This window comes from Ranitomeya variabilis, chromosome 2, assembly GCF_051348905.1.
Source record: "Ranitomeya variabilis isolate aRanVar5 chromosome 2, aRanVar5.hap1, whole genome shotgun sequence".
Taxonomy (NCBI): Eukaryota; Metazoa; Chordata; class Amphibia; order Anura; family Dendrobatidae; genus Ranitomeya; species Ranitomeya variabilis.
The window spans coordinates 192,861,283-192,888,271 of NC_135233.1; the positions used below are offsets into that span (position 1 = coordinate 192,861,283).

The window sequence follows — 26,989 nt, forward strand, 5'->3', positions numbered from 1 at the left end:
ATGTCGCCACACGCAACTCAACACACACAACTTGACACATAAAACTCGCCCTAAAACACACACAAGTCTGGTATTGTCCTTCAAAAATAAAAATCTGATTAATAAGCAAACTACAAGAGCAACAAATGTACCATATAGGAAATACGGCAGCTGTCAGTCACATGACCTGTCTATTATGTGTATGTGTGAGCTAATATATACTGCCAGGGGGGAGGGCTTCCTGTTGGCTGGGGATTTATCAGGCTGCCAATAGCAACCAATCACAGCTCAGCTTCTATTTTGCTACAGTTAATTAACCTGAGCTCTGATTGGTTAATATAGGCAACAAAGACATTCTCAGTATAACAAAGCTAATATATGTTGTGAAATGCTTCTATTTGCTTAGTTTTTGCCTTTTAATAATTACATTTCTATCTATTTGTTTTGTGGTTTTTGTGTGCAGAATAAATTTTTGTTAACACATTCTATTTTGCTAACAGCAGTCATTAACCCGGGCGAAGCCGGGTAGTACAGCTAGTCTAATATATAAAGCTGAATGTGTGTGTGTGTGTATGTATGTATGTATGTATGTATGTCCGGGATTGGCATCTGAACCGTAGCAGCTACAGCCACAAAATTTTGCACAGTCACACGTCTGGACCCCGAGAGCGTCATAGGCTATGTTGTGAGGTGAAATTTTAACCCCGCGCTTTCCAATTCACCAAACAATTTTGCCCCTATCTACATAATGGGGAAAAAGTGAAAGGAAAAGTGTTGGAGGCGTCGCAGCTACAGGCACAAAATTTTGCACAGTCACACGTCTGGACCCTGAGAGCGTCAAAGCTATATTGTGAGGTGAAATTTTAACCCCGCGCTTTCCAAGTCACCAAACAATTTTGCCCCTATCTACATAATGGGGAAAAAATGAAAGGAAAAGTGTTGGAGGCAAATTAACAGCTGCCAGATGTGAACAAGGGGGACTTAAAGAATGACAGCGATGGCACCAAAGAGTATATACTGTACAGTTGCTAAGGTGGGGCCCCAACATGGGATAATCACACCACCACGGGGATATGAACACACACACAAAATGCGCCACACACTACCACGTGCTCGAACACATATACCACCCTCAGTGCACATTTCACCACACATACACCAACCTCGCCACATAAAAGTAGAAACACAAAAGTCGCCGCTCAAAACTCGCCACGCGCAAAACTCTCCACATGCAAAACTCGCCACACGTGCAAAACTCGCCACACGCAAAACTTGCACACGCAGAAAAATTGCCACACGCAGAAAAATTGCCACATGCACAAAAGTTGCAACACATGCAAAAGTTGCCTCACACAAAACTTGCACATACTCAAAAGGCACCACACATAAAACTCGCCACGCGCAAAACTCGCCATGCGCAAAACTTGCTGCACACAACTTGCTACACTAACCTGTCACATGCAACTCGACACACAAAAAGTTGCTACACGCATGTCGCCACACAAAACTCATCTCACAAAAGTCCCTACATGCATGTCGCCACACGCAACTCAACACACACAACTTGACACACGAAACTCGCCCTAAAACACACACAAGTCTGGTATCCTTCAAAAATAAAAATCTGATTAATAAGCAGACAAACTACAAGAGCAACAAATGTACCATATAGGAATCCGGCAGCTGTCAGTCACATGACCAGTCTATTATGTGTATGTGTGAGCTAATATATACTGCCAGGGGGTGGGCTTACTGTTGGCTGGGGATTTATCAGGCTGCCATTTTAGCTTACAAATACTGAGGTAAAAATACTGACCAAATAACGTGTGAACGAGGGCTAATACAGGAGGAGATGGCATACAGCTATATACTATATACAGGAGATGACACACAGGTATATACTATTTACAGGGGAGATGACACACAGGTATATACTATATACAGGAGGAGATGACACACAGATATATACTATATACAGGAGAGATGACACACAGGTATATACTATATAGAGGAGGAGATGACATACAGGTACATACTACATACAGGAGGAGATGACATACAGGTATATACTATATACAGGAGGAGATGACACACAGGTATATACTATATACAGGAGCAGATTACCTACAGGTATATAGTATATACAGGAGGAGATGACACAGGTATATGCTATGTATAGGAGGAGATGACATACAGGTATATACTATATACAGGAGATGACACACAGATATATACTATATATAGGTGAGATGACACACAGGTATATACTATATACAGGAGATTACATACAGGTATATCTAATATATAAAGCTGAATGTGTGTATGTATGTATGTGTGTATGTCCGGGATTGGCATCTGTACCGTCGCAGCTACAGCCACAAAATTTTGCACAGTCACACGTCTGGACCCCGAGAGCGTCATAGGCTATGTTGTGAGGTGAAATTTTAACCCCGCGCGTTCCAATTCACCAAACAATTTTGCTCCTATCTACATAATGGGGAAAAAGTGAAGGGAAAAGTGTTGGAGGAAAATTGACAGCTGCCAGATGTGAACAATGAGGACTTAAAGAATGAGAGCGATGGCGACAAAGAGTATATACCGTACAGTTGCTAAGGTGGGGCCCCGACATGGGATACTCACCACACACGGGGATATGAACACAAACACAAAATGCGCCACACACTACCACGTGCTTGAACACATATACCACCCTCAGCACACATTTCACCACACACACACACCAACCTCGCCACATAAAAGTCGAAACACAAAAGTCACCACTCAAAACTCGCTACATGCAAAACTCGCCATATGCAAAACTAGGCTCACGCAAAACTCGCCACACGTGCAAAACTCACCTCATGGAAAACTCACCTCATGCAAAACTTGCACACACAGAAAAATTGCCACATGTACAAAAGTTGCACCACATGCAAAAGTTGCCTCACACAAAACTTGCACATACTCAAAATGCACCACACATAAAACTCGCCACGCGCAAAACTCGCCATGCACAAATCTTGCTGCACACAACTTGCTACACTAACCTGTCACATGCAACTCAACACACAAAATGTTGCTACACGCATGTCGCCACACAAAACTCATCTCACAAAAGTCGCTACATGCATGTCGCCACACGCAACTCAACACACACAACTTGACACATAAAACTCGCCCTAAAACACACACAAGTCTGGTATTGTCCTTCAAAAATAAAAATCTGATTAATAAGCAAACTACAAGAGCAACAAATGTACCATATAGGAAATACGGCAGCTGTCAGTCACATGACCTGTCTATTATGTGTATGTGTGAGCTAATATATACTGCCAGGGGGGAGGGCTTCCTGTTGGCTGGGGATTTATCAGGCTGCCAATAGCAACCAATCACAGCTCAGCTTCTATTTTGCTACAGTTAATTAACCTGAGCTCTGATTGGTTAATATAGGCAACAAAGACATTCTCAGTATAACAAAGCTAATATATGTTGTGAAATGCTTCTATTTGCTTAGTTTTTGCCTTTTAATAATTACATTTCTATCTATTTGTTTTGTGGTTTTTGTGTGCAGAATAAATTTTTGTTAACACATTCTATTTTGCTAACAGCAGTCATTAACCCGGGCGAAGCCGGGTAGTACAGCTAGTATATATATATTTATACACTGCTCAAAAAACTGAAGGGGACACTAAAATCCCACATCCTAGATATCACTGAATGAAATATTTCAGTTGCAAATCTTTATTCATAACATGGTGGAATGTGTTGAGAACAATAAAACATAAAAAATGATCAATGTAAATCAAAATTAATATCCCATGGAGGTCTGGAGTTGGAATGATGCTCAAAATCAAAGTGTAAAATCAAATTACAGGCTGATCCAACTTCAGTGGAAATGCCTCAAGACAAGGAAATGATGCTCAGTTGTGTAAGTGTTGCCTCCATGTGTCTGTATGACCTCCCTACAATGCCTGGGCATGCTCCTGATGAGGCGGCAGATGGTCTCCTGAGGGATCTCCTCCAAGACCTGGACTAAAGCATCTGCCAACTCTTGGACAGTCTGTGGTGCAACGTGACATTGGTGGATGGTGTGAAACATGATGTCCCAGATGTGTTCAATCGGATTCAGGTCTGGGGAACGGGCGAGCCTGTCCATAGCTTCAATGCCTTCATCTTGCAGGAACTGCTGACACAATCCAGCCACATGAGGTCTGGTATTGTCCTGCATTAGGAGGAACCCAGGGCCAACTGCACCAGCATATGGTCTCACAAGGGGTCTGAGGATCTCATCTCGGTACCTAATGGCAGTCAGGCTACCTCTGGCGAGCACATGGAGGGCTGTGCGGCCCTCCAAAGAAATGCCACCCCTCACCATTACTGACCCACTGCCAAACTGGTCATGCTGAAAGATGTTGCAGGCAGCAGATCGCTCTCCACGGCGTCTCCACACTCTGTCCCGGCTATCACATGTGCTCAGTGTGAACCTGCTTTAATAATAATAATAATAATCTTTATTTTTACATAGCGCTAACATATTACGCAGCGCTTTACAGTTTGCACACATTATCATTGCTGTCCCCGATGGGGCTCACAATCTAAATTCCCTATCAGTATGTCTTTGGAATGTGGGAGGAAACCGGAGTGCCCGGAGGAAACCCACGCAAACACGGAGAGAACATCTTTCATCTGTGAAGAGCACAGGGCGCCAGTGGCGAATTTGCCCATCCTGGTGTTCTGTGGCAAATACCAATCATCCTGCATGGTGTTTGGCTGTGAGCACAACCCCCATCTGTGGACGTCGGGCACTCAGACCATCCTCATGGAGTTGGTTTCTAACTGTGCAGACATATGCACATTTGTGGACTGCTGGAGGTCATTTTGCAGGGCTCTGGCAGTGCTCCTCCTGTTCCTCCTTGCACAAAGGCTGAGGTAGCGGCCCTGCTGCTGGGTTGTTGCCCTCCTACGGCCCCCTCCACATCTCCTGGTGTACTGGCCTGTCTCCTGTTAGTGCCTCCAGCCTCTGGACACTACGCTGACAAACACAGTAAACCTTCTTGCCACAGCTCGCATTGATGTGCCATGCTGGATGAGCTGCACTACCTGAGCCACTTGTGTGGGTTGTAGAGTCCGTCTCATGCTACTACGAGTGTGAAAGCACAACCAACATTCAAAAGTGACAAAAACATCAGCAGAAAGCATTGGTACTGAGATGTGGTCTGTGGTCCCCACCTGCAGAACCATTCCTTCATTGAGTGTGTCTTGATAATTGCCAATAATTTCCATCTGTTGTCTATTCCATTTGCAGAACAGCATGTGAAACTGATTCTCAAACAGTGTTGCTTCCTAAGTGCACAGTTTGATTTCACCGAAGTTTGATTTACTTGGAGTTACTTTATATTCTGTTGTTTATGTGTTCCCTTTATTTTTTGAGCAGTGTATATAAATATATATATAAATATATATATATATATATATATATATATATATATATATATATAAAGATATGTGAATATCTATCTATATACATATATAGATAAATATACAATATATATAAACCACTGCATTGTAACATATAGAAGAAACAAAATGTGCAACATGACGCAAAAGTGATTGGGAGTGGTAGCTCGGAAGCGCATGGAAGTAGAAATTGCTAGCATAGCAAAATACCGATTGCATTTTGTGACATAGTTGTATAATTTTCTGAGTCATATTGATAAGGAAAGGAGGTGTCTCCACTTTGTATAATGTTCCAAATGTCACTGTCGCCAAGTGTCCAACAAGCTACAGCCGCCGTGTGGGTTCAAGGAGGAGGGAAAAGTATTTCTGAAGGAGAAAGAATTGTCACAGTTGTATATGATGTTTCCAGTATCCCCATTACGTAGCAATCAGTGTTCTTCTGAAACCGTGATGGACCAAATAGGAAAGGAAAACAATGTGTAAATGTGACAGTGCAATAGGTGTGTTATATGGCAAGTGTTACATGCTTTTTTTTTAAATGAGATTGTGAAAACTAATCATGTTCCATACCTGTGTATTTGCAGATGACTGCTCTATATCACTTTTCTATTGCGTATTAAATTTGTATTCTCTATTTTTTGCAATGCAGGTTTTAATAAATATATATGTGATAAAAGCTTATGAATGCTGAAATGCATCTGCTATATAATTGTGTAAGGGTCACTTCCGTCTTTCTGTCTGTCTGTCTTTCTGTCTGTCTGTAACGGAAATCCCAAGTCGCTGATTGGTCAGCACTCACACAGGGTTAATGGCAGCGTTAACGGACTGTGTTATGCAGCGTTGTAACGCACTCCGTTAACGCTGCTATTAACCCTGTGTGACCAACTTTTTACTATTGATGCTGCCTATTCAGCATCAATAGTAAAAAGATCTAATGTTAAAAATAATTTAAAAAAATAAAAAATCATTATATACTCACCTTCCGGATCCAGCCCAGGCCTTTCCCGCTCCTCGCGACGCTCCGGTGACCGGTCCATGAATTGCGGTCTTGCGAGATGATGACGTAGCGGTCTCGCGAGACCGCTACGTCATCATCTCGCGAGACCGCAATGCACTCTTGGGACCGGAGCATCGCGAGGAGCATCGGTAAATGCCTCGGCTGGATCCGAGGGGCCGACGGAGGGTGAGTATATAACTATTTTTTATTTTAATTATTTTTTTAACAGGGATATGGTGCCCACATTGCTATGTACTACATGGGCTGTGTTATATACTACGTGGGCTGTGTTAGATACTGCGTGGGCTGTGTTATATACTACATCTTTGTGCTATATACTATGTGGGCTGTGTTAGATACTGCGGTGGCTGTGTTATATACTACATCTCTGTGCTATATACTATGTGGGATGTGCTATATACTACGTGGCTGTGGTATATATTACGGGGCTGGGCAATATACTACATCATTGTGCTCTATACTACATGGCCTGTGTTATATACTGCATGGGCAGTGTTATATACTACATCTCTGTGCTATATACTTCGTCTCTGTGCTATATACTATGTGGCTGTGCTATATTCTATGTGGCTGTGCAATATATTACGTGGCTGTGCAATATAAAATGTGGCTGTGCAATATATTGCGTGACTGGGCAATATACTACGTGGCTGTGCAATATATTACATGGCTGGGCAATATACTACGTGTCTGTGCTATATACTACATGTCTGTGCTATATACTACATGGCTGGGCAATATACTACGTGGCTGAGCAATATACTACGTGGCTGGGCAATATACTACGTGGCTGGGCAATATACTATGTGTCTGTGCTATATACTACGTATCTGTGCTATATACTACGTGGCTGTGCAATATATTACATGGCTGGGCAATATATTACGTGGCTGGGCAATATGCTACGTGTTGTGAATTCCGTTCTCGGGCTCCCTCCTGTGGTCGTGAATGGTACTTTGGTGAGTTCTGTCCTTGGACACCCTCTGGTGGCTTTAAGTGGAACTGCTGATCTTTAAGGTTGGCTTTCTCAGCTGCCCTCGTTTATTGCTGCTGATGGCTTCCCTATTTAACTCTGCCCAGGTCGTTAGTTCATGCCAGCTGTCAATGTCTCAGTACTGGTTCAGATCTCTTTTGGATTTCTCAAATGACCTGTCTACTCCAGCAGAAGCTAAGTCCTCGCTAGTCCATTTGCTGTTTATTGGTTTTTGAATATATTTCTCAGTACATGCTATGTTTCAGTCCAGCCTGCTATTATGATATTTCCTTGCTAGCTGGAAGCTCTGGGGGTGCAGAGCTGCACCTCCACACCGTGAGTCGGTGTGGAGGTCTTTTTGCTCACTCTGCGTGGTTTTTGTAGTTTTTAATACTGACCGCATAGTTCCCTTTCCTATCCTCTGTCTGTCTAGAGAAGATTCGGCCTCCTTTGCTAAAATCTGTTTCATTCCTGTGTTTGTTACTTCCTCTTAACTCACAGTCAATATTTGTGGGGGGCTGCCTTACTTTGGGGTATTTCTCTGAGGCAAGGTAGGCTGCTATTTCTATCTTTAGGGGTAGTTAGCTCTTAGGCTGTGAAGAGGCGTCTAGGGAGAGTTAGGTACGCTCCACGGCTATTTCTAGTGTGTGTGATAGGATTAGGGATTGCGGTCATTAGAGTTACCACTTCCTCAGAGCTTGTCCCAGGTTTTTCCATTTTAACCATCAGGTCATTTCGGGTGCTCCTAACCACCAGGTCTATAACAGTACAGCTGGCCAGTAAAGTGTTAATGCATCTCAAAAGAGGGATAAGAGAAGTTCTGAGTCAATTTTTTTCTTCTTTGCAGCTTGTTTTGTCTTTCTTTTCCCCTAAACCTCTGAGTGGTTCAGGACTCAGGTGTAGATATGGATATTCAAGGTTTGTCCTCTTGTGTGGATCAACTCACTGCTAGGGTACAGAGTATTCAAGATTATGTAGTTCAGAATCCGATGTTAGAGCCTAGAATTCCAATTCCTGATTTGTTTTCTGGGGATAGATCTAAATTTTTGAATTTCAAAAATAATTGCAGACTGTTTCTTGCTCTGAAACCCCGCTCCTCTGGTGATCCCATTCAGCAAGTAAAGATTATTATTTCTTTGTTGCGTGGTGACCCGCAAGACTGGGCATTCTCCATTGAGCCAGGAAATCCTGCATTGCTTAATGTGGATGCATTTTTTCTAGCGCTTGGATTGCTTTATGACGAACCTAATTCTGTGGATCAGGCAGAAAAGATCTTGCTGACTCTATGTCAGGGTCAAGATGAGGCAGAAGTTTAGAAAGTGGTCTGTGCTTACTCAATGGAATGAGTGTGCCCTGGCAGCAATTTTCAGAAAGGGTCTTTCTGAAGCCCTTAAGGATGTTATGGTGGGGTTCCCCATGCCTGCTGGTCTGAATGAGTCAATGTCTTTGGCCATTCAGATTGATCGGTGTTTGCGATCAATGTCTGTGTCTAGTTGGGGTTGTCAAGGGATACATACTGATGTTCCTTTGATGTCAATTTCTTCTTCCACTCCTTCTGAAATTCCTGAGTTTTTGTCGGATTACCAGGATGTATTTGATGAGCCCAAGTCCAGTGCCCTACCTCCTCATAGGGACTGTGATTGCGCTATTAATTTGATTCCTGGTAGTAAGTTTCCTAAGGGCCGACTGTTTAATTTATCTGTGCCAGAGCATGCCGCTATGCGGAGTTATGTAAAGGAGTCCTTGGAGAAAGGACATATTCCCCGTCTTCGTCACCGTTGGGAGCAGGGTTCTTTTTTGTGGCCAAGAAGGATGGCTCTCTGAGACCCTGTATAGATTACCGCCTTCTCAATAAAATCACGGTCAAATTTCAGTATCCTTTGCCTCTGTTGTCTGATTTGTTTGCTCGGATTAAGGGGGCTAGTTGGTTTACCAAGATTGACCTTCGAGGGGCGTATAATCTTGTGAGTATTAAACAGGGCGATGAATGGAAAACAGCATTTAATACGCCCGAGGGCCATTTTGAGTACCTGGTGGTGCCGTTCGGGCTTTCTAATGCCCCATCTGTGTTTCAGTCCTTTATGCACGACATGTTCCGGAAGTATCTGGATAGGTTCATGATTGTATATTTGGATGATATTTTGGTCTTTTCGGATGATTGGGAGTCTCATGTAAGGCAGGTCAGGATGGTGTTCCAGGTCCTTTGTGCTAATGCGTTGTTTGTGAAGGGGTCTAAATGCCTCTTTGGAGTTCAGAAGGTTTCCTTTTTGGGCTTCATTTTTTCCCCTTCTACTATCGAGATGGACCCTGTTAAAGTTCAGGCCATTTATGATTGGACTCAACCTACATCTGTGAAGAGTCTTCAGAAGTTCCTGGGCTTTGCTAATTTTTACCGTCGCTTCATCGCTAATTTTTCTAGTGTGGTTAAGCCTTTGACTGATTTGACGAAGAAAGGCGCTGATGTGGTGAACTGGTCCCCTGCGGCCGTTGAGGCTTTTCAGGAACTTAAATGTCGTTTTACTTCGGCCCCTGTGTTGCGTCAGCCAGATGTTTTGCTCCCTTTTCAGGTCGAGGTTGATGCTTCTGAGATTGGGGCAGGGGCTGTTTTGTCTCAGAGAAGTTCTGATGGCTCTTTGATGAAGCCGTGTGCTTTCTTTTCTAGAAAGTTTTCGCCTGCTGAGCGTAATTATGATGTTGGCAATCGGGAGTTGTTGGCTATGAAGTGGGCATTCGAGGAGTGGCGACATTGGCTTGAGGGAGCCAAACATCGCGTGGTGGTCTTGACTGATCACAAGAATCTGACTTACCTCGAGTCCGCCATGAGGTTGAATCCTAGACAGGCTCGATGGTCACTGTTTTTCTCCCGTTTCGATTTTGTGGTCTCATACCTTCCGGGATCTAAGAATGTGAAGGCTGATGCCCTTTCTAGGAGTTTTTTGCCTGATTCTCCGGGAGTCTCTGAGCCGGCTGGTATTCTCAAAGAGGGGGAGATTTTGTCTGCCATCTCCCCTGATTTGCGGCGGGTGCTGCAGGAGTTTCAGGCTGATAGACCTGACCGCTGTCCAGTGGAGAAACTGTTTGTCCCTGATAGATGGACTAGTAGGGTCATTTCTGAGATTCATTGTTCAGTATTGGCTGGTCATCCTGGGATTTTTGGTACCAGAGATTTGGTTGCTGGGTCCTTTTGGTGGCCTTCCTTGTCACGGGATGTGCGTTCTTTTGTGCAGTCCTGTGGGACTTGTGCTCGGGCCAAACCTTGCTGTTCTCGTGCCAGTGGGTTGCTTTTGCCTTTGCCTGTCCCGAAGAGGCCCTGGACGGATATTTCCATGGATTTCATTTCTGATCTTCCTGTCTCTCAAAGGATGTCTGTCATCTGGGTGGTTTGTGATCGGTTTTCTAAGATGGTCCATTTGGTACCCTTGCCTAAATTGCCTTCCTCCTCTGATTTGGTTCCATTATTTTTTCAGCATGTGGTTCATTTGCATGGCATTCCGGAGAACATTGTGTCGGACAGAGGTTCCCAGTTTGTTTCTAGGTTTTGGCGGTCCTTTTGTGCTAAGATGGGCATTGATTTGTCTTTTTCGTCAGCGTTCCATCCTCAGACAAATGGCCAAACCGAACGAACTAATCAGACCTTGGAGACCTATCTGAGATGCTTTGTCTTTGCTGATCAGGATGGGATGATTGGGTGACCTTCTTGCCATTGGCCGAGTTCGCCCTTAATAATCGGGCTAGTTCTGCTACTTTGGTTTCGCCTTTTTTTTGTAATTCTGGTTTTTATCCTCGTTTTTCTTCAGGGCAGGTTGAGCCTTCTGACTGTCCTGGTGTGGATTCTGTAGTGGACAGGTTGCAGCAAATTTGGACTCACGTGGTGGACAATTTGACGTTGTCTCAGGAGAAGGCGCAACGTTTTGCTAACCGCCGTCGCTGTGTTGGTTCCCGACTTCGTGTTGGGGATTTGGTTTGGTTGTCTTCTCGTTTTGTTCCTATGAAGGTTTCTTCTCCTAAGTTCAAGCCTCGTTTCATTGGTCCTTATAAGATTTCTGAAATTATCAATCCTGTGTCGTTTCGTTTCGCCCTTCCAGCTTCTTTTGCCATCCATAATGTGTTCCATAGGTCGTTGTTGCGGAGATATGTGGCGCCTATGGTTCCTTCCGTTGATCCTCCTGCTCCGGTGTTGGTTGAGGGGGAGTTGGAGTATGTGGTGGAGAAGATTTTAGATTCTCGTATTTCGAGACGGAAGCTTCAGTACCTGGTTAAATGGAAGGGCTATGGTCAGGAGGATAATTCCTGGGTTGTTGCCTCCGATGTCCATGCTGCCGATTTGGTTCGTGCCTTTCATTTGGCTCGTCCTGATCGGCCTGGGGGCTCTGGTGAGGGTTCGTGACCCCTCCTCAAGGGGGGGGGGTACTGTTGTGAATTCCGTTCTCGGGCTCCCTCCTGTGGTCGTGAATGGTACTTTGGTGAGTTCTGTCCTTGGACACCCTCTGGTGGCTTTAAGTGGAACTGCTGATCTTTAAGGTTGGCTTTCTCAGCTGCCCTCGTTTATTGCTGCTGATGGCTTCCCTATTTAACTCTGCCCAGGTCGTTAGTTCATGCCAGCTGTCAATGTCTCAGTACTGGTTCAGATCTCTTTTGGATTTCTCAAATGACCTGTCTACTCCAGCAGAAGCTAAGTCCTCGCTAGTCCATTTGCTGTTTATTGGTTTTTGAATATATTTCTCAGTACATGCTATGTTTCAGTCCAGCCTGCTATTATGATATTTCCTTGCTAGCTGGAAGCTCTGGGGGTGCAGAGCTGCACCTCCACACCGTGAGTCGGTGTGGAGGTCTTTTTGCTCACTCTGCGTGGTTTTTGTAGTTTTTAATACTGACCGCATAGTTCCCTTTCCTATCCTCTGTCTGTCTAGAGAAGATTCGGCCTCCTTTGCTAAAATCTGTTTCATTCCTGTGTTTGTTACTTCCTCTTAACTCACAGTCAATATTTGTGGGGGGCTGCCTTACTTTGGGGTATTTCTCTGAGGCAAGGTAGGCTGCTATTTCTATCTTTAGGGGTAGTTAGCTCTTAGGCTGTGAAGAGGCGTCTAGGGAGAGTTAGGTACGCTCCACGGCTATTTCTAGTGTGTGTGATAGGATTAGGGATTGCGGTCATTAGAGTTACCACTTCCTCAGAGCTTGTCCCAGGTTTTTCCATTTTAACCATCAGGTCATTTCGGGTGCTCCTAACCACCAGGTCCATAACAGCTACGTGGCTGGGCAATATACTACTTGGCTGGGCAATATACTACGTGTCTGGGCAATATACTACTTGTCTGTGCTATTTACTATGTGGGCTGTGCTATATACTATGTGGCTGGGCAATATACTACGTGGCTGTGTTATATACTACGTGGCTGTGCTATATAGTACGTGGCTGTGCTCTATACTACATGGGCTGTGTTATATACTACGTGGGCTGTGTTATATACTACTTGGATGTGCTATATACTATGTGGCTGTGCTATATACTACATGGGCTGTGTTATATACTACGTGGGCTGTGCTATGTACTACGTGGCTAGGCAATATACTACGTGGCTGTGTTATATACTATGTGGCTGTGCTATATACTACGTGGCTGTGCTTTATAGTACATGGGCTGTGCTATATACTGCATGCGCTGTTATATAATACGTGGGCTGTGTTATATACTACTTGGGCTGTGTTATACGCTACTTGGCTGTGCTATATTTCTCTGCAGTATCTGTGCATCATGAATCGTGGTATGTGTTAAAGAGGGGGGCCCACTGAGACTCTTTCGCCCAGGGCCCTTAAAAACCTGGAGCCGGCCCTGGCTTCACTGATTGGTCACGCCCAGCTACGAACAATCAGCGACAGGCGCAGTCCGCCCGCGAATTGGCGCGGAATTTGATCCACGCTTCGCTAATTGGTCGCAGCCGGCCGGCCGAATCCTGTGTATAAATTGCATTATTCTGAAAACTTCATAAATAAATTATATACATATTCTAGAATACTTGATGCATTAGAATCGGGCCACAACCTAGTGTTATATATACAGTGTATATACAGTACTGTGTAAATGTTTTAGGCAGGTTTTGAGAAAAAAATGGAAAGAATGAATGATTTTACAAGAGAAGTGTTCATAGTTTATTTTAATCAATAAAATGTAAAGTGAATGAACAAAACAGAAATCTAAATCAGATCAATATTTGGTGACCGCCCTTTGTCTTCAAAATAGCATCATTTGATCTAGTTACACTTTCCAATTTTTAATAGAATTTGGTAGGGAGGTTGTTCCAATCATCTTGGAGATCTACTGTGAATGTAGGCTTTTGCCATTCCTTCTATCTCTTCATGTATTGTCCATACAGACTTCCTGTTAAGATCATTAGAGTCCATATCATCACTTCCAGGACTCCTCCTTCTTTACACTGAAGATCGTTCTTAATGACATTGGCTGGATGTTTGGGGTTGCTGTTCTGCTGCAGAAGAAATTTTGAGCCATTCAGACGCCTGCCTGATGGTCTTGCATGATGGTTCACTATCTGCCTATTTTTCTCAGCATGAAGAACCCTTTATTCCTGACCAAATTCCCAACTCCATTTTCAGAAATGCAGCTACCAACTTACAAAGAACATCCATCGTTCTTCAGTATTGCCCGCAGACACTGATTATTGTACCGCTCATCGAGCAAGCTGACTTCTGTTAAAGCCAAATATTTCACATTTTGCCTCATCAGTCCAGAGCACCTTCTGCCATTTATCTGCACCCCAGTTTCAATGTTTTTGTTCATAGTTGTGTCACTTGGCCTAATTTCCATGTCAAATGTATGGCTTTTTGTCCGTAATTCTTCCATGAAGACCCATTCTGGCCAGAATTCTCCAAGTAGTAGATGGGAGTAATTGGATAACACCGATTGCTGTCCTTTTTTGACATGATGGCACTGCTGCACATCTTCTGATTTCACAGGGAATTAAAGATGATGTGTCTTTCATTTGCTGCATTAAATTTCTGTTATGACTGCACTGGAGCCCCCAATCAACGTCTGCTGACCCCAAGTGTCATTAACTGTACCGTCAACTAAACAAAGAGTATAACCGAAAACTACAACAACAGGACATAGTGCACACAGACAGAGAGCAAGAGACAGGGCTCAGGACGTCTTCACATAGTCATACAAGACAGACATAAGAAAAAGAAAGGAGCCCATAAAGACATTTGGTATATGTGGAACCCCCTTCCCCCCCCCCCCCCCCCAGTCCTAAATGCCTAAATGCCTAAATGCAACAAAATGAGAAGAGTGCAGAGAAGGGGAGCATGCAAACAAACTGCAAGAGAAACAATAGAGAAAACCTCACCAAGATAATCCTTGACTAGGGTGCTGGGACTCCAAACATCCATCTAACTTGGAATATAGCCGTCAAACACTGCATATGCCAGAAGAGTATAAATAGATGTGATAGGATAAACAAAGGAGGAAGTGGAAATACCTGCACAGAAGCAAAACAGCAAATCAAAAGAAAGACGAGCATTATCAGCAGTTGGACAAGAACAATACAGGCTGTGGTCCAACAGAGAGGGAAACTGACCACATAACCAGAAGTCACGAGATCAATCCCTGGAGTTGAGCCATGACAATTTCCTTGGCTGACCACTGCGACTATGGTCCTCAATGTTGTCCTTTTCTTGATGCGTCTTCAAAAGAGCTTGAACAGCACATTTTGGATCCCCAGTCTGCTTCATTTTCACTTCCTGGGAGACACCTTGTGCCTTGTGTGTTCAGTCTTGCCATGGTGTATCATACCTTTCAGAATCAGCATTTTCTCCAGTTTCAGTTCATCATTGTGTTTTAACATACGTATAAAAATGATGAGAATCATCACCTGTTTGGTAGAGTTTGTGCAAGTGTACCTGCAATAATCAATGCTGTTTTGAAGGCAACGGGTGGTTATTTCAAATATTGATGGGATTTCTTTTTTGTTTTGTTCATTCACTTTGCATTTTGCTAATTTATAACAATATACTATTATCAATTCTATATTTGGTAGCATTCTTACTTTGTAGCATTTTTATTCACATACCTTAAACCTCTGTGCTGTATTGTATATGTTTATTACAATATATAGTATATTATATGCTGCTATTGTAAAAGGTTAGTATTTTATTATTATTCTACACATAAAATTAGATACGTAAATATGTCCCTGCCTAGTAAACATGACAATGTGCAGAATGAATTATCCAGTAGCAGTAAGGTAGGTATTTGTTAGGGGTCAAGTTCCTGCCTCTGCACAGGGGGAATCTCGAGCCATCTCCGCTGCGGTCTCCCATTCTTCTCCTGCCACAGTGGAGCCTACTCAGCGGAGGCATCGGTCCCAGTGTCATGCTCAGTCTGACACTGTGTGAAAGGTTACTGCTGACTTTCCAGCTTCTCCCATTATAGCCAGTACTGGTCAGTGGCGAGCAGATGTCTTTGGGACTAAGTCCTACTTTTCCCCTTCTGAGCATGCCCAGGGTAAGATCTCTCATTGGAGATCAAGGGTCACATGCTCAGGTACTGCAGCTATTCCCATTGCTACTCTAGGAAGCTCCTGAGGTTGCTCAAGTTCTGTGGCAGCTTCCCATTGGTCCTTTTTTGGAAGGTCCTGTAGTTGCTGCAGCTATAAAAGGTGCTCATGTCCGCACGACCATGCGCTAGTATCTTTCTGAGTTATGTGCTGTGCGCCAGTGTGGTCATGTGAGATTGTATTCAGGGACCCGGCTTAAATAAGCCCTTAGAATACCGGCACCTCCGGTGAGGAGATTGTGTGCATGCATGACCACTGACTGCTCTCTGTTGGGCAGGTAGCCTGTGCTCCTGTGAAGTCTAAAGGCCCCGTCTCACATAGCGAGATCGCTAGCGAGATCGCTGCTGAGTCACAAGTTTTGTGACGCAACAGCGACCTCCATAGCGATCTCGCTATGTGTGACACGTACCAGCGATCAGGCCCCTGCTGCGAGATCGCTGGTCGTGTCGGAATGGCCTGGACCTTTTTTTGGTCGTTGAGGCCCCGCTGACATCGCTGAATCGGTGTGTGTGACACCGATCCAGCGATGTCTTCACTGGTAACCAGGGTAAACATCGGGTTACTAAGCGCAGGGCCGCGCTTAGTAACCCGATGTTTACCCTGGTTACCAGCGTAAATGTAAAAAAAAACAAACACTACATACTCGCCTTCTGATGTCCGTCAGGTCCCTTGGCGTCTGCTTCCTGCTCTCACTGACTGCCGGCCGTACAGTGAGAAGTGAGAGCACAGCAGTGACGTCACAGCTGCGCTCTGCTCTCACTGTACGGCGGCTCAGTCAGAGCAGGAAGCAGACGGCAAGGGACCTGACGGACATCAGATCGTGAGTATGTAGTGTTTGTTTTTTTTTACATTTATGCTGGTAACCAGGGTAAACATCGGGTTACTAAGCGCGGCCCTGCGCTTAGTAACCCGATGTTTACCCTGGTTACCCGGGTGCCGCAGGGGGACTTCGGCATCGTTGAAGACAGTTTCAACGATGCCGAAGTCGTTCCCCTGATCGTTGGTCGCTGGAGAGAGCTGTCTGTGTGACAGCTCCCCAGCGACCACACAACGACTTACCAACGATCACGGCCAGGTCATATCGCTGGTCGTGATCGTTGGTAAATCGCTTAGTGAGACGGGGCCTTAACAGGGTGCAGAGCTTTCCTTTCACGGCTACTCTGTGAAGTTACAGAGCTAGTCTATACCGCCAAATAGTGCCACCATTTACTAGCAGCAGGTTTCCCTGCACGGTGGACCCCGGGCTGCGAACGCATCAATAATAATAAACATCTATATTTTCTTGGTGCGTTCCGCTAGCCCTAACAGTATTTTGATGCAAAGTTTAGATATGCACATGTGCTATTATGATTTAGGCTTTGCCCGCAATAGAACAGAGCATAGTGCACAGGCAATAGCCCTGCGCAAGCACGAGATTTCGCCCTGCTATGTGGATGATGCAGAAGGCTCCATCTATGTCAATTACAGGACAAGGAAGGCTATCAGCAGCCAGAAGGTGGCCTAGAGAAACCGGGAGGAGGGATAAAGAAGCCGGGAGGAGGAATAGAGAAGCCGGGAGAAGGGATGGAGAAACTGGGAGGAGGACTAGAGAAGTCGGGAGGAGGGATAAAGAAGCCGGGAGAAGGGATAGAGAAGTCAGGAGGAGGGATACAGAAGCCGGGAGGAGGGATGGAGAAGTCGGGAGGAGGGATAGCAAAGCCTGGAGAATGGTTAGAGAAGCCGGGAGAAGGAATAGAGAAGCCAAGGGAGGGATAGAAAAGCTGGGAGGAGTTATAGAGAAGCTGGGAGGAGGGATGGAGAAGCCGGGAGGAGGGATAGAGAAGCCGGGAGGAGGATTGAAGAAGCCTGGAGGAGATATGGAGAAGCCGGGAGGAGGTATAGAGAAGCCAGGAGGAGGGATGGAGAAGCCGGGAGGAGGGATGGAGAAGCCAGGAGGAGATATGGAGAAGCCGGGAGGAGGGATAGAGAAGCTGGGAGGAAGGATAGAGAAGCCCGGAAGAGGGATAGAGAAGCTGGGAGGAGGGATGGACAAACCAGTAGGAGGGATGTAGAAACTGGGACGAGGGATGGAGAAGCCAGGAGGGAAAGAGAAGCCAGGAGATGGGATGGAGAAGCAGGGAGGGGGGATAGAGATGCCAGGAAGAGAGATGGAGAATCTGAGAGGAGAGCTAGAGAAGCTGGGAGATGAGATAGAGAAAAAAGGAGGAGGGATGGTGAAGCCAGGAGGAGGGCTAGAGAAGCCAAGATGAGGAATAGAGAAGCTGGTAGGAGGGATAGAGAAGCCGGGAGGAGGGATGGAGAAGCCGGGAGGAGGGATGGAGAAGCCAGGAGGAGGGACAGGGAAGCCAGAAAGAGGGATAGAGAAGCCGGGAGGAGGGATAGAGAAGCTGGGAGGAGGGTTGGAGAAGCCAGGAGGAGGGATAGAGAAGCTGAGAGGAGGAATGGAGAAGCCAGGAGGAGGGTTAGAGAAGCTGGGAGGATGAATAGAGATGCCGGGAGGAGGGATAGAGAAGCCGGGAGGAGGGATAGAGAAGCTAGGAGGAGGGATGGAGAAGCCAGGAGGAGGGTTAGAGAACCTGGGAAGAGGAATAGAGAAGCCGCGAGGAGGGATAGAGAAGCCAGGAGGAGGGATGGAGAAATTGGGAGGGAGGATGTAGAAGCCAGGAGGAGGGATAGAGAAGCCTGGAAAAGGGATGGAGAAGCCGGGAGGAGGGATGGCCGAGCCAGGAGGAGGGATAGAGAAGCCAGGAGTAGCGATGGAGAAGCCGGGAGGAGGGATAGAGAAGCCAGGAGGAGCGATGGAGAAGCCGGGAGGAGGGATGGTGAAGCCGGGAGGAGGGATGGAGAAGCCGGGAGGAGATATGGAGAAGCCGGGAAGAGGGATAGAGAAGCCGGGAGGAAGGATAGAGAAGCCGGGAAGAGGGATAGAGAAGCTGGGAGGAGGGATGGAGAAACCAGGAGGAGGGATGTAGAAGCCGGGAGGAGGGATGGAGTAGCCAGGAGGAGGGAAAGAGAAGCCAGGAGATGGGATGGAGAAGCATGGAGGGGGGATAGAGATGCCAGGAAGAGAGATGGAGAATCTGAGAGGAGAGCTAGAGAAGCTGGGAGATGAGATAGAGAAAAAAGGAGGAGGGATGGAGATGCCAGGAGGAGGGCTAGAGAAGCCAAGATGAGGAATAGAGAAGCCGGTAGGAGGGATAGAGAAGCCGGGAGGAGGGATGGAGAAGCCGGGAGGAGGGATAGAGAAGCCAGGAGGAGGGACAGGGAAGCCAGAAAGAGGGGTAGAGAAGCCGGGAGGAGGGATAGAGAAGCTGGGAGGAGGGTTGGAGAAGCCAGGAGGAGGGATAGAGAAGCTGAGAGGAGGAATGGAGAAGCCAGGAGGAGGGTTAGAGAAGCTGGGAGGAGGAATAGAGATGCCGGGAGGAGGGATAGAGAAGCCGGAAGGAGGAATAGAGAAGCCGGGAGGAGGGATAGAGAAGCTGGAAGGACGGATGGAGAAGCCGGGAGGACGGATGGAGAAGCCGGGAGGAGGGATAGAGAAGCTGGGAGGAGGGATAGAGAAGCTGGGAGGAGGGATGGAGAAGCCAGGAGGAGGGTTAGAGAACCTGGGAAGAGGAATAGAGAAGCCGCGAGGAGGGATAGAGAAGCCAGGAGGAGGGATGGAGAAATTGGGAGGAGGGATGTAGAAGCCAGGAGGAGGGATAGAGAAGCCTGGAAAAGGGATGGAGAACCCGGGAGGAGGGATGGCGGAGCCAGAAGGAGGGATAGAGAAGCCAGGAGGAGCGATGGAGAAGCCGGGAGGAGGGATGGAGAAGCCGGGAGGAGGGATGGAGAAGCCGGGAGGAGATATGGAGAAGCCGGGAGGAGGGATAGAGAAGCCCGGAAGAGGGATAGAGAAGCTGGGAGGAGGGATGGAGAAACCAGGAGGAGGGATGTAGAAGCTGGGAGGAGGGATGGAGAAGCCAGGAGGAGGGAAAGAGAAGCCAGGAGATGGGATGGAGAAGCAGGGAGGGGGGATAGAGATGCCAGGAAGAGAGATGGAGAATCTGAGAGGAGAGCTAGAGAAGCTGGGAGATGAGATAGAGAAAAAAGGAGGAGGGATGGAGAAGCCAGGAGGAGGGCTAGAGAAGCCAAGATGAGGAATAGAGAAGCCGGTAGGAGGGATAGAGAAGCCGGGAGGAGGGATGGAGAAGCCGGGAGGAGGGATAGAGAAGCCAGGAGGAGGGACAGGGAAGCCAGAAAGAGGGATAGAGAAGCCGGGAGGAGGGATAGAGAAGCTGGGAGGAGGGTTGGAGAAGCCAGGAGGAGGGATAGAGAAGCTGAGAGGAGGAATGGAGAAGCCAGGAGGAGGGTTAGAGAAGCTGGGAGGAGGAATAGAGATGCAGGGAGGAGGGATAGAGAAGCCGGAAGGAGGAATAGAGAAGCCGGGAGGAGGGATAGAGAAGCCAAGAGGACGGATGGAGAAGCCGGGAGGATGGATGGAGAAGCCGAGAGGAGGGATAGAGAAGCTGGGAGGAGGGATGGAGAAGCCAGGAGGAGGGTTAGAGAACCTGGGAAGAGGAATAGAGAAGCCGCGAGGAGGGATAGAGAAGCCAGGAGGAGGGATGGAGAAATTGGGAGGAGGGATGTAGAAGCCAGGAGGAGGGATAGAGAAGCCTGGAAAAGGGATGGAGAAGCCGGGAGGAGGGATGGCGGAGCCAGGAGGAGGGATAGAGAAGCCCGGAGGAGCGATGGAGAAGCCGGGAGGAGGGATGGAGAAGCCAGGAGGAGGGATGGAGAAGCAGGGAGGTGGGATAGAGATGCCGGGAAGAGGGATGGAGAAGTCGGGAGGAGGGATAGAGATGCCGGGAAGAGAGATGGAGAAGCTGATAGGGATGGAGAAGTCGGGAGGAGGGATAGAGATGCCGGGAAGAGAGATGGAGAAGCTGATAGGGATAGAGATAAAGGGAGGAGCAATACATAAGCCAGCAGGAGGGCTAGAGAAGCAGGGAGGAGGGATAGAGAAGTCGGGAAGAGGAATGGAGAAGCCGGGAAGAGGGATAGTGTGAAGCCAGGAAAAGAGATGGAGACCACAGAAATGCTGCTCTTCAGACTGGGCCGACAGGATTAATATACAGTGCCGGAGAACTTCAAAACATTTTTAAGGGGTTACATAACCATTGATGGACTGCAGCACAGGCGTGGATTAAGGTCATAGTTTTAGTTGACACAGGGCAAAACAGGTGACAGGTTACCTTTAAAATGTGCTAGCAACATCAACTATTTCCAGAGTTGATGAGCAGCCCTGATTTAGTTGAAGGACCCCAATAAATGAAGTGCTCCACATCCTACACAGCCTGACCTTGGTCGTGAAGCAGACTACGGCTCCCTTTTCATGGTATGCTTTGCTTGGCATGTTGTTAGTTTGCATACATCATAGTTCTGGTATGTTGCCCGAAGCCATTTAACTGCATAATCGAATAACATTTTTTTGCCCTGTAATCAAAAATACTCTCGCTAACAGAATGTATTAAGTATAATCAAGTAATACGTATTTTAATCTATTGCCCAAGGCTAAGTTTCCACCATCTTCACCGTTCGTTGAAAACTTCATGCACATTTGGGATTGAAAAACTCGTTTCTTTTTTAGTTTTTTTTAAATTTCACCACCAGTTTGTTATAGGTGACATATGTTCTGTGTATGCAGTAATGTACTTACTGGTGGCATCCTCAGCCATTTCCATCTGGTCTTATTCTGGACCCCGTGACCCCAGTTATGACCACTGGATCACGCCATTGTTTGCTGTGCAGACCAGAAGTCACTTCTCAGTGTAAGTCATAAACTTACAATGAGAGAGAAAGTAATCGTCATCCATTTACTGTATTTGTATTTTTGTTATTAATTTTCTTTAACAGAACAGAAAAGTTCATGACAAGACAATGACTCTTCCGGTGAGTGACCGTGAGTTACTGGACAGGAGTGGGAAACCGCTGCAGATTGGCTTCTTGGACCGGTTATCTGAATCTTATGGTTTATTTTTTAGTTTCACAACAAATCCTACCTGCCTGAGTGACAGCCCCGGACTTTGATGGCTCACACAGCATGAATCAGCTGTCAGGTTCACTTTAAGAAAACGCAGCAAAAGCGGCAAACGGATCATAGAACTATAAATGGAATGGAGTAATCGATGCGATTGAACATGAACATTTTGCTGAAAATATATTTGTTTCACTGAATTGTTACGGGTCTAAAGAAACATAATGTAAAAGATATTTAATGCTGTTGGGAAATAGAAAAAAACACACATTACATCCAAAGCATCCTATTTGTGGTGTTTGTCATGCCTTCTGCCTAAAAGCATGTGTATAGTGCATAAGGGATGCAAGAAAAAGTGTAAAAAATGTGAAAGAAATGCTTAGAATGTCGCTATTAAAAACGCATGGAATTCAAAGGGAAATGTACACATGAAATGTTAATGCCAGCCTGTGCCCAGGAGCCGCCATGACGTGACTCGGGATTGGTGATAACCGGATGTGGCCAGGAAGGACTTTGCTGACCCCATAGGTGGGATACTCTTCTGTCCCAGCTTCTCATCCAGCTCTGCAGGAATCTTTAGGCCATCATCACATTCTCACATTTGTCTTTTATGGTTTTTCCCATTTTTCTTTGTTCTATTATTCTCCCTTCTTCATTGGGGGAAAATCATCATCCAAACACTACATTCCAAATGTCACTGTGTGGAGAAGATGCCTGATTCAGGAGAAGGGGCTACAGCTTGAGGGGGCACTGACCGAGCGTTGGTTGTGGGGAGCATGATATAAAGGGGACATGGTATTATGGGAAGAAACCACAGGAAGGAAAGAATGGGACTGCCACCCACCAGCAGCAGGAAAAGCCGGGCAGCCCATGCATCTCATCCAATAATAACCAATATAGCAACACTAGGGCTCAGTGGTTAGCACTGTATGTTGGCTCGTGCTTGGTATTGTACAGTGGCTCAGTGGTTAGTACTGTACAGTGGCTCAGTGGTTAGTACTGTACAGTGGCTCAGTGGTTAGCACTGTACAATAACTCAGCGCTTAGCATGGCATGGTGGCTCAGTGGTTAGCACTGTATAGTGGCTCAGTGGTTAGCACTATATGGTGGCTCAGTGGTTAGCACTGTATAGTGTCTCAGTTATTAGCACTGTATGGTGGTTCAGTGGTTAGCACTGTATGATGGCTCAGTAGTTAGCACTGTATGGTTGCTTAGTTGTTAGCACTGTATGATGGCTCAGTGGTTAGCACTGCATTATGGCTCAGTGGTTAGCACTGTATGGTGGCTCAGTGGTCATCACTGTATGGTGGATCAGCACTTAGCACTGAATGGTGGCTCAGTGGTTAGCACAGTATGGTGGCTCAGTGGTTAGCACTGTATGGTGGCTCAATGGTTAGCACTGTATGGTGGCTCAGTTGTCAGAACTGTATGGTGGATCAGTGGTTAGCACTGTTGCTGTGCAATGCTTGGGTCTAAATCCCACCAAGGACAACATCTGCAAGGAGTTTGTATGTTCTCCCCATGCTTGCGTGGGTTTCCTCTGGGTTCTCCAGTTTCCTCCCACTTTCTAAAGACATACTGAAAGAGATTTAGATTGTGAGCCCCAATGGGGACAGCGATGATGATGTCTGCACAGCGCTGCGGAATATGATGGCGCTATAAAAGCAAAAAGTAATGAGTAAGCATAATAATAGTATAGAAATCTGCAGGAAGCTTACTGTGCTGGTAAGAAACCCTTCATACTCCATAAAGACAAAGTGAATTTGTGACCTGTCTATAAGGGTAAAGCAGACAGCGAATTCATGGTGCCACAACCACAGGCCGTAAGAATCAGGCATTGGCTCAGGGGCCACAAGAGACAGACGAGTGCCCTGTGCATGACAGTGTGTGCGACTACTGGAGTCCGATCGTTCATTATTGGAGCCCGTTATACCACTTTGGCCCCTGTACGCCTGCACAGGTTGCACCGATGGTCTCTCCGAGGCTTCTCCCTGACTGACAGTATGTGTGCGTATACGGAGAGACCTGTCAGTCATGGGGAACCAGGCGGGAGAAGCTGCCAGAAGCACGCCTCTAGGACCAGTCATGGAGCATACCCCTGGCATCGTGGAGCGATCATGGCTGCACTACCACCAATGGCAGATGTTCGAGCAGCATGGATCAGTAGTCAGAATCCTATTAAAAGCCCACTAAAAATCTGATTTTCTCTAACCTTTCTCCTCTGATTATTCCTTTAATAAATTAGGATTTTATCTAATAACAGGACAATCAGGGCTCCATGAGACCGGGGGAAGCTCTAAGGGTTGGATGGTGCAGGTCAGCCATCCAGAACCATGGTGTAATCCGGCCACCATTTCATAGGCACGTAGTCAGGCATGTTTCCATTCTTCTACACAGACACGTAACTGCAATAATTCTTATCTTCAATAAGGAATGAGGTAAAATTGTGATATTACAATAGGAAGAGGTTTAATGATTAACCGGCCGCTCCCGCGTGCATGCCCTCTTACACAGCGGGGACGGCAGGCCAGGACGGAGCGTCCGCAGTGTATAGGAATCAATGTATAGACGCTAATTCTATAGATCGCAATGCTGTGTACAGGATGACCCTGCCTACATTTATGTACTTCCTCCATTAAACTATCATGTTTTCCTAGGATTCGTGGAGAGATCTCAGTGATGGATCAGTGTTAGATTTTCTTTTTTCCACTGCACTTGGAGTTTATTGTCCAAAAGATTTAAAATGGCGTAAAAGCGTTTCTTCCGTACATGACCAAATAGATTTATGCTATTGCATGTGCATGAAGAATCTCGCTGAACAGGTAGGGCGGAGGGCGTCCTGTCCAGATGCGGCTTTTGTCTCCACTCCCTGGTAAAAATGCATTATCTTGTCCTCAGGCATTTATTAAAGAAAAGGAATCTGTACATTGTGATACTGGCCGCAGGCACATGGAAAAAGCGACAGTACGTGACGTCACTACAGGCATTACATCGCAGAATTCGGATGAACCGCTCCCTGTACAGTCCCAAAGTCACCATCAAGTGATAGCGGGCAGACCAAATATATCTATATATAAGAGTCAAAGGGTCAAATTCTAGTAAGGAAAGAAACTCCACAGCGGTGGAATTGTTTCAGGATTGGTACCAGCGTCCTACCAGTAACACAACGTGCAAACCATTCAGAAAGTTCTGTGCACATGTATTCCTCTGTATAAATGTATAGCAAATGTGTCAACATATAAGGAAGCGCAAATAGCACAAAGCTTTACCCCCGACCCTGATCAATACATTTCTTACATTATATATAGGTCATATATACATTATAGAGATGCATAAATAGATAGATAGATAATAGGTAGATAATAGATAGAAAATACATAGATAGATAGATAGATAGATAGATAGATAGATAGATAGATAGATATAATAGATAGAGATAATAGATAATAGATAGATAGATAACAGATAGATAGATAATAGATAGACAGATAATAGACAGATGATAGATAGATAGATAGATAGATAGATAGATAGATAGATAGATAATAGATAGATAGATAATAGATAGATAGATAGATAGATAGATAGATAGATAGATAGATAGATAGATAATAGATAGATAGATAGATAGATAGATAGATAGATAGATAATAGATAGATGATAGATAATAGATAGATAACAGATAGATAGATAATAGATAGATAATAGATATAGATAGACAGATAGATAGATACATAGATAGATAGATAGATAGATAGATAGATAGACGATAGATAGATAGATAGATAGATAGATAGATAATAGATAGATAATAGATAGATAGATAGATAATAGATAGATAATAGATACAGTAGATAGATAGATAATAGATACAATAGATAGATGATAGATAGATAGATAGATAGATAGATAGATAATAGATAGATAGATTGAAAGATAGATAGATAGATAGATAGATAGATAATAGATAGATAGATAATAGATATATGATAGATAGATAGATAGATAGATAGATAGATAGATAGATAATAGATACAGTAGATAGATAGATAATAGATAGATAGATAGATAGATAGATAGATAGATAGATAGAAAGATAGATAGATAGATAGATAGATAGATAATAGATACAGTAGATAGATAGATAGATAGATAGATAGATAGATAGATAGATAATAGATAGATGATAGATAGATAGATAGATAGATAGATAGATAGATAGATAGATAGATAGATAATAGATAGTTTAGAGGACCTGTGTAAGCCAATTGAGGTAGATTTACACTTTTCATTAGACATAATAAACCTGAATTCAAGAGAAATGAAAGTCAGACAATAAAAGGAACGCTGTTAAAGTAATTTCAACAGGAAATAACAGAACCTTAAAGAAACCCGCAGTGTCGGACTTGTGTGCTCAGATTCCTCTCACCTGGCCGATCTCCGGTTGGGTTTCCAGCATCCTTATAGAAGGCTTGATATCCTCGAACACAGCACTGTCCTCCACGCTCTCCCCAGACATGTTCACGGGCTTCAGTTGGGAGTACACAGCACTGTCCCCAGGACTGCTCTGCAGGGTCATACCTGGACCCTCTGTGCACAGATACAAAGAGATTGAGAATCTCTGTATTTTTCCTTGGTTAGATCCTTGGGTGGAAATTCGAGGCTTAGCGTGCTGTGTAGGGTTTCTTTCCTTTACCTGGAGAGGGAGGAGTTGGTGAGGGGTTGGATGAAGACGTAGTGACAGGTATGAGGAGCCAATGGAGAGATCCGGCGAGTCTTGTGTGGCCAATGAGTGTGAAGAATAGTTCAGGTATGTCTTGTAGGTCTACCTGTGTGAGTGCAGAGGCTGTGATGGTAGAAGTCACCTCACCACACAAACCTACAATCCATGTGATGAGCTCTAGAGTGAAGCCTTGACCTTTTGCACATTACTCTAAAGATGCAGGTAAAACATTACTCTGCAGATCATCGCTTACGT

The 26,989-nt window shown here is 45.3% G+C and overlaps 1 protein-coding gene across 1 annotated transcript in view; it reads right to left on the reverse strand.

Moving 5' to 3' along the window:
- Positions 1 to 26,712, reverse strand: part of LOC143804849 (Krueppel-like factor 5) — a 133,279-nt gene extending 106,567 nt beyond the window's left edge. Inside the window, exon 1 of the mRNA XM_077283348.1 lies at positions 26,441 to 26,712. Within this exon, the coding sequence (XP_077139463.1) occupies positions 26,441 to 26,590 (150 nt within the window). The 5' untranslated portion in view covers positions 26,591 to 26,712. The remainder of the gene's footprint in view (positions 1 to 26,440) is intronic.
- Between the last annotated feature and the right edge of the window lie 277 nt (positions 26,713 to 26,989).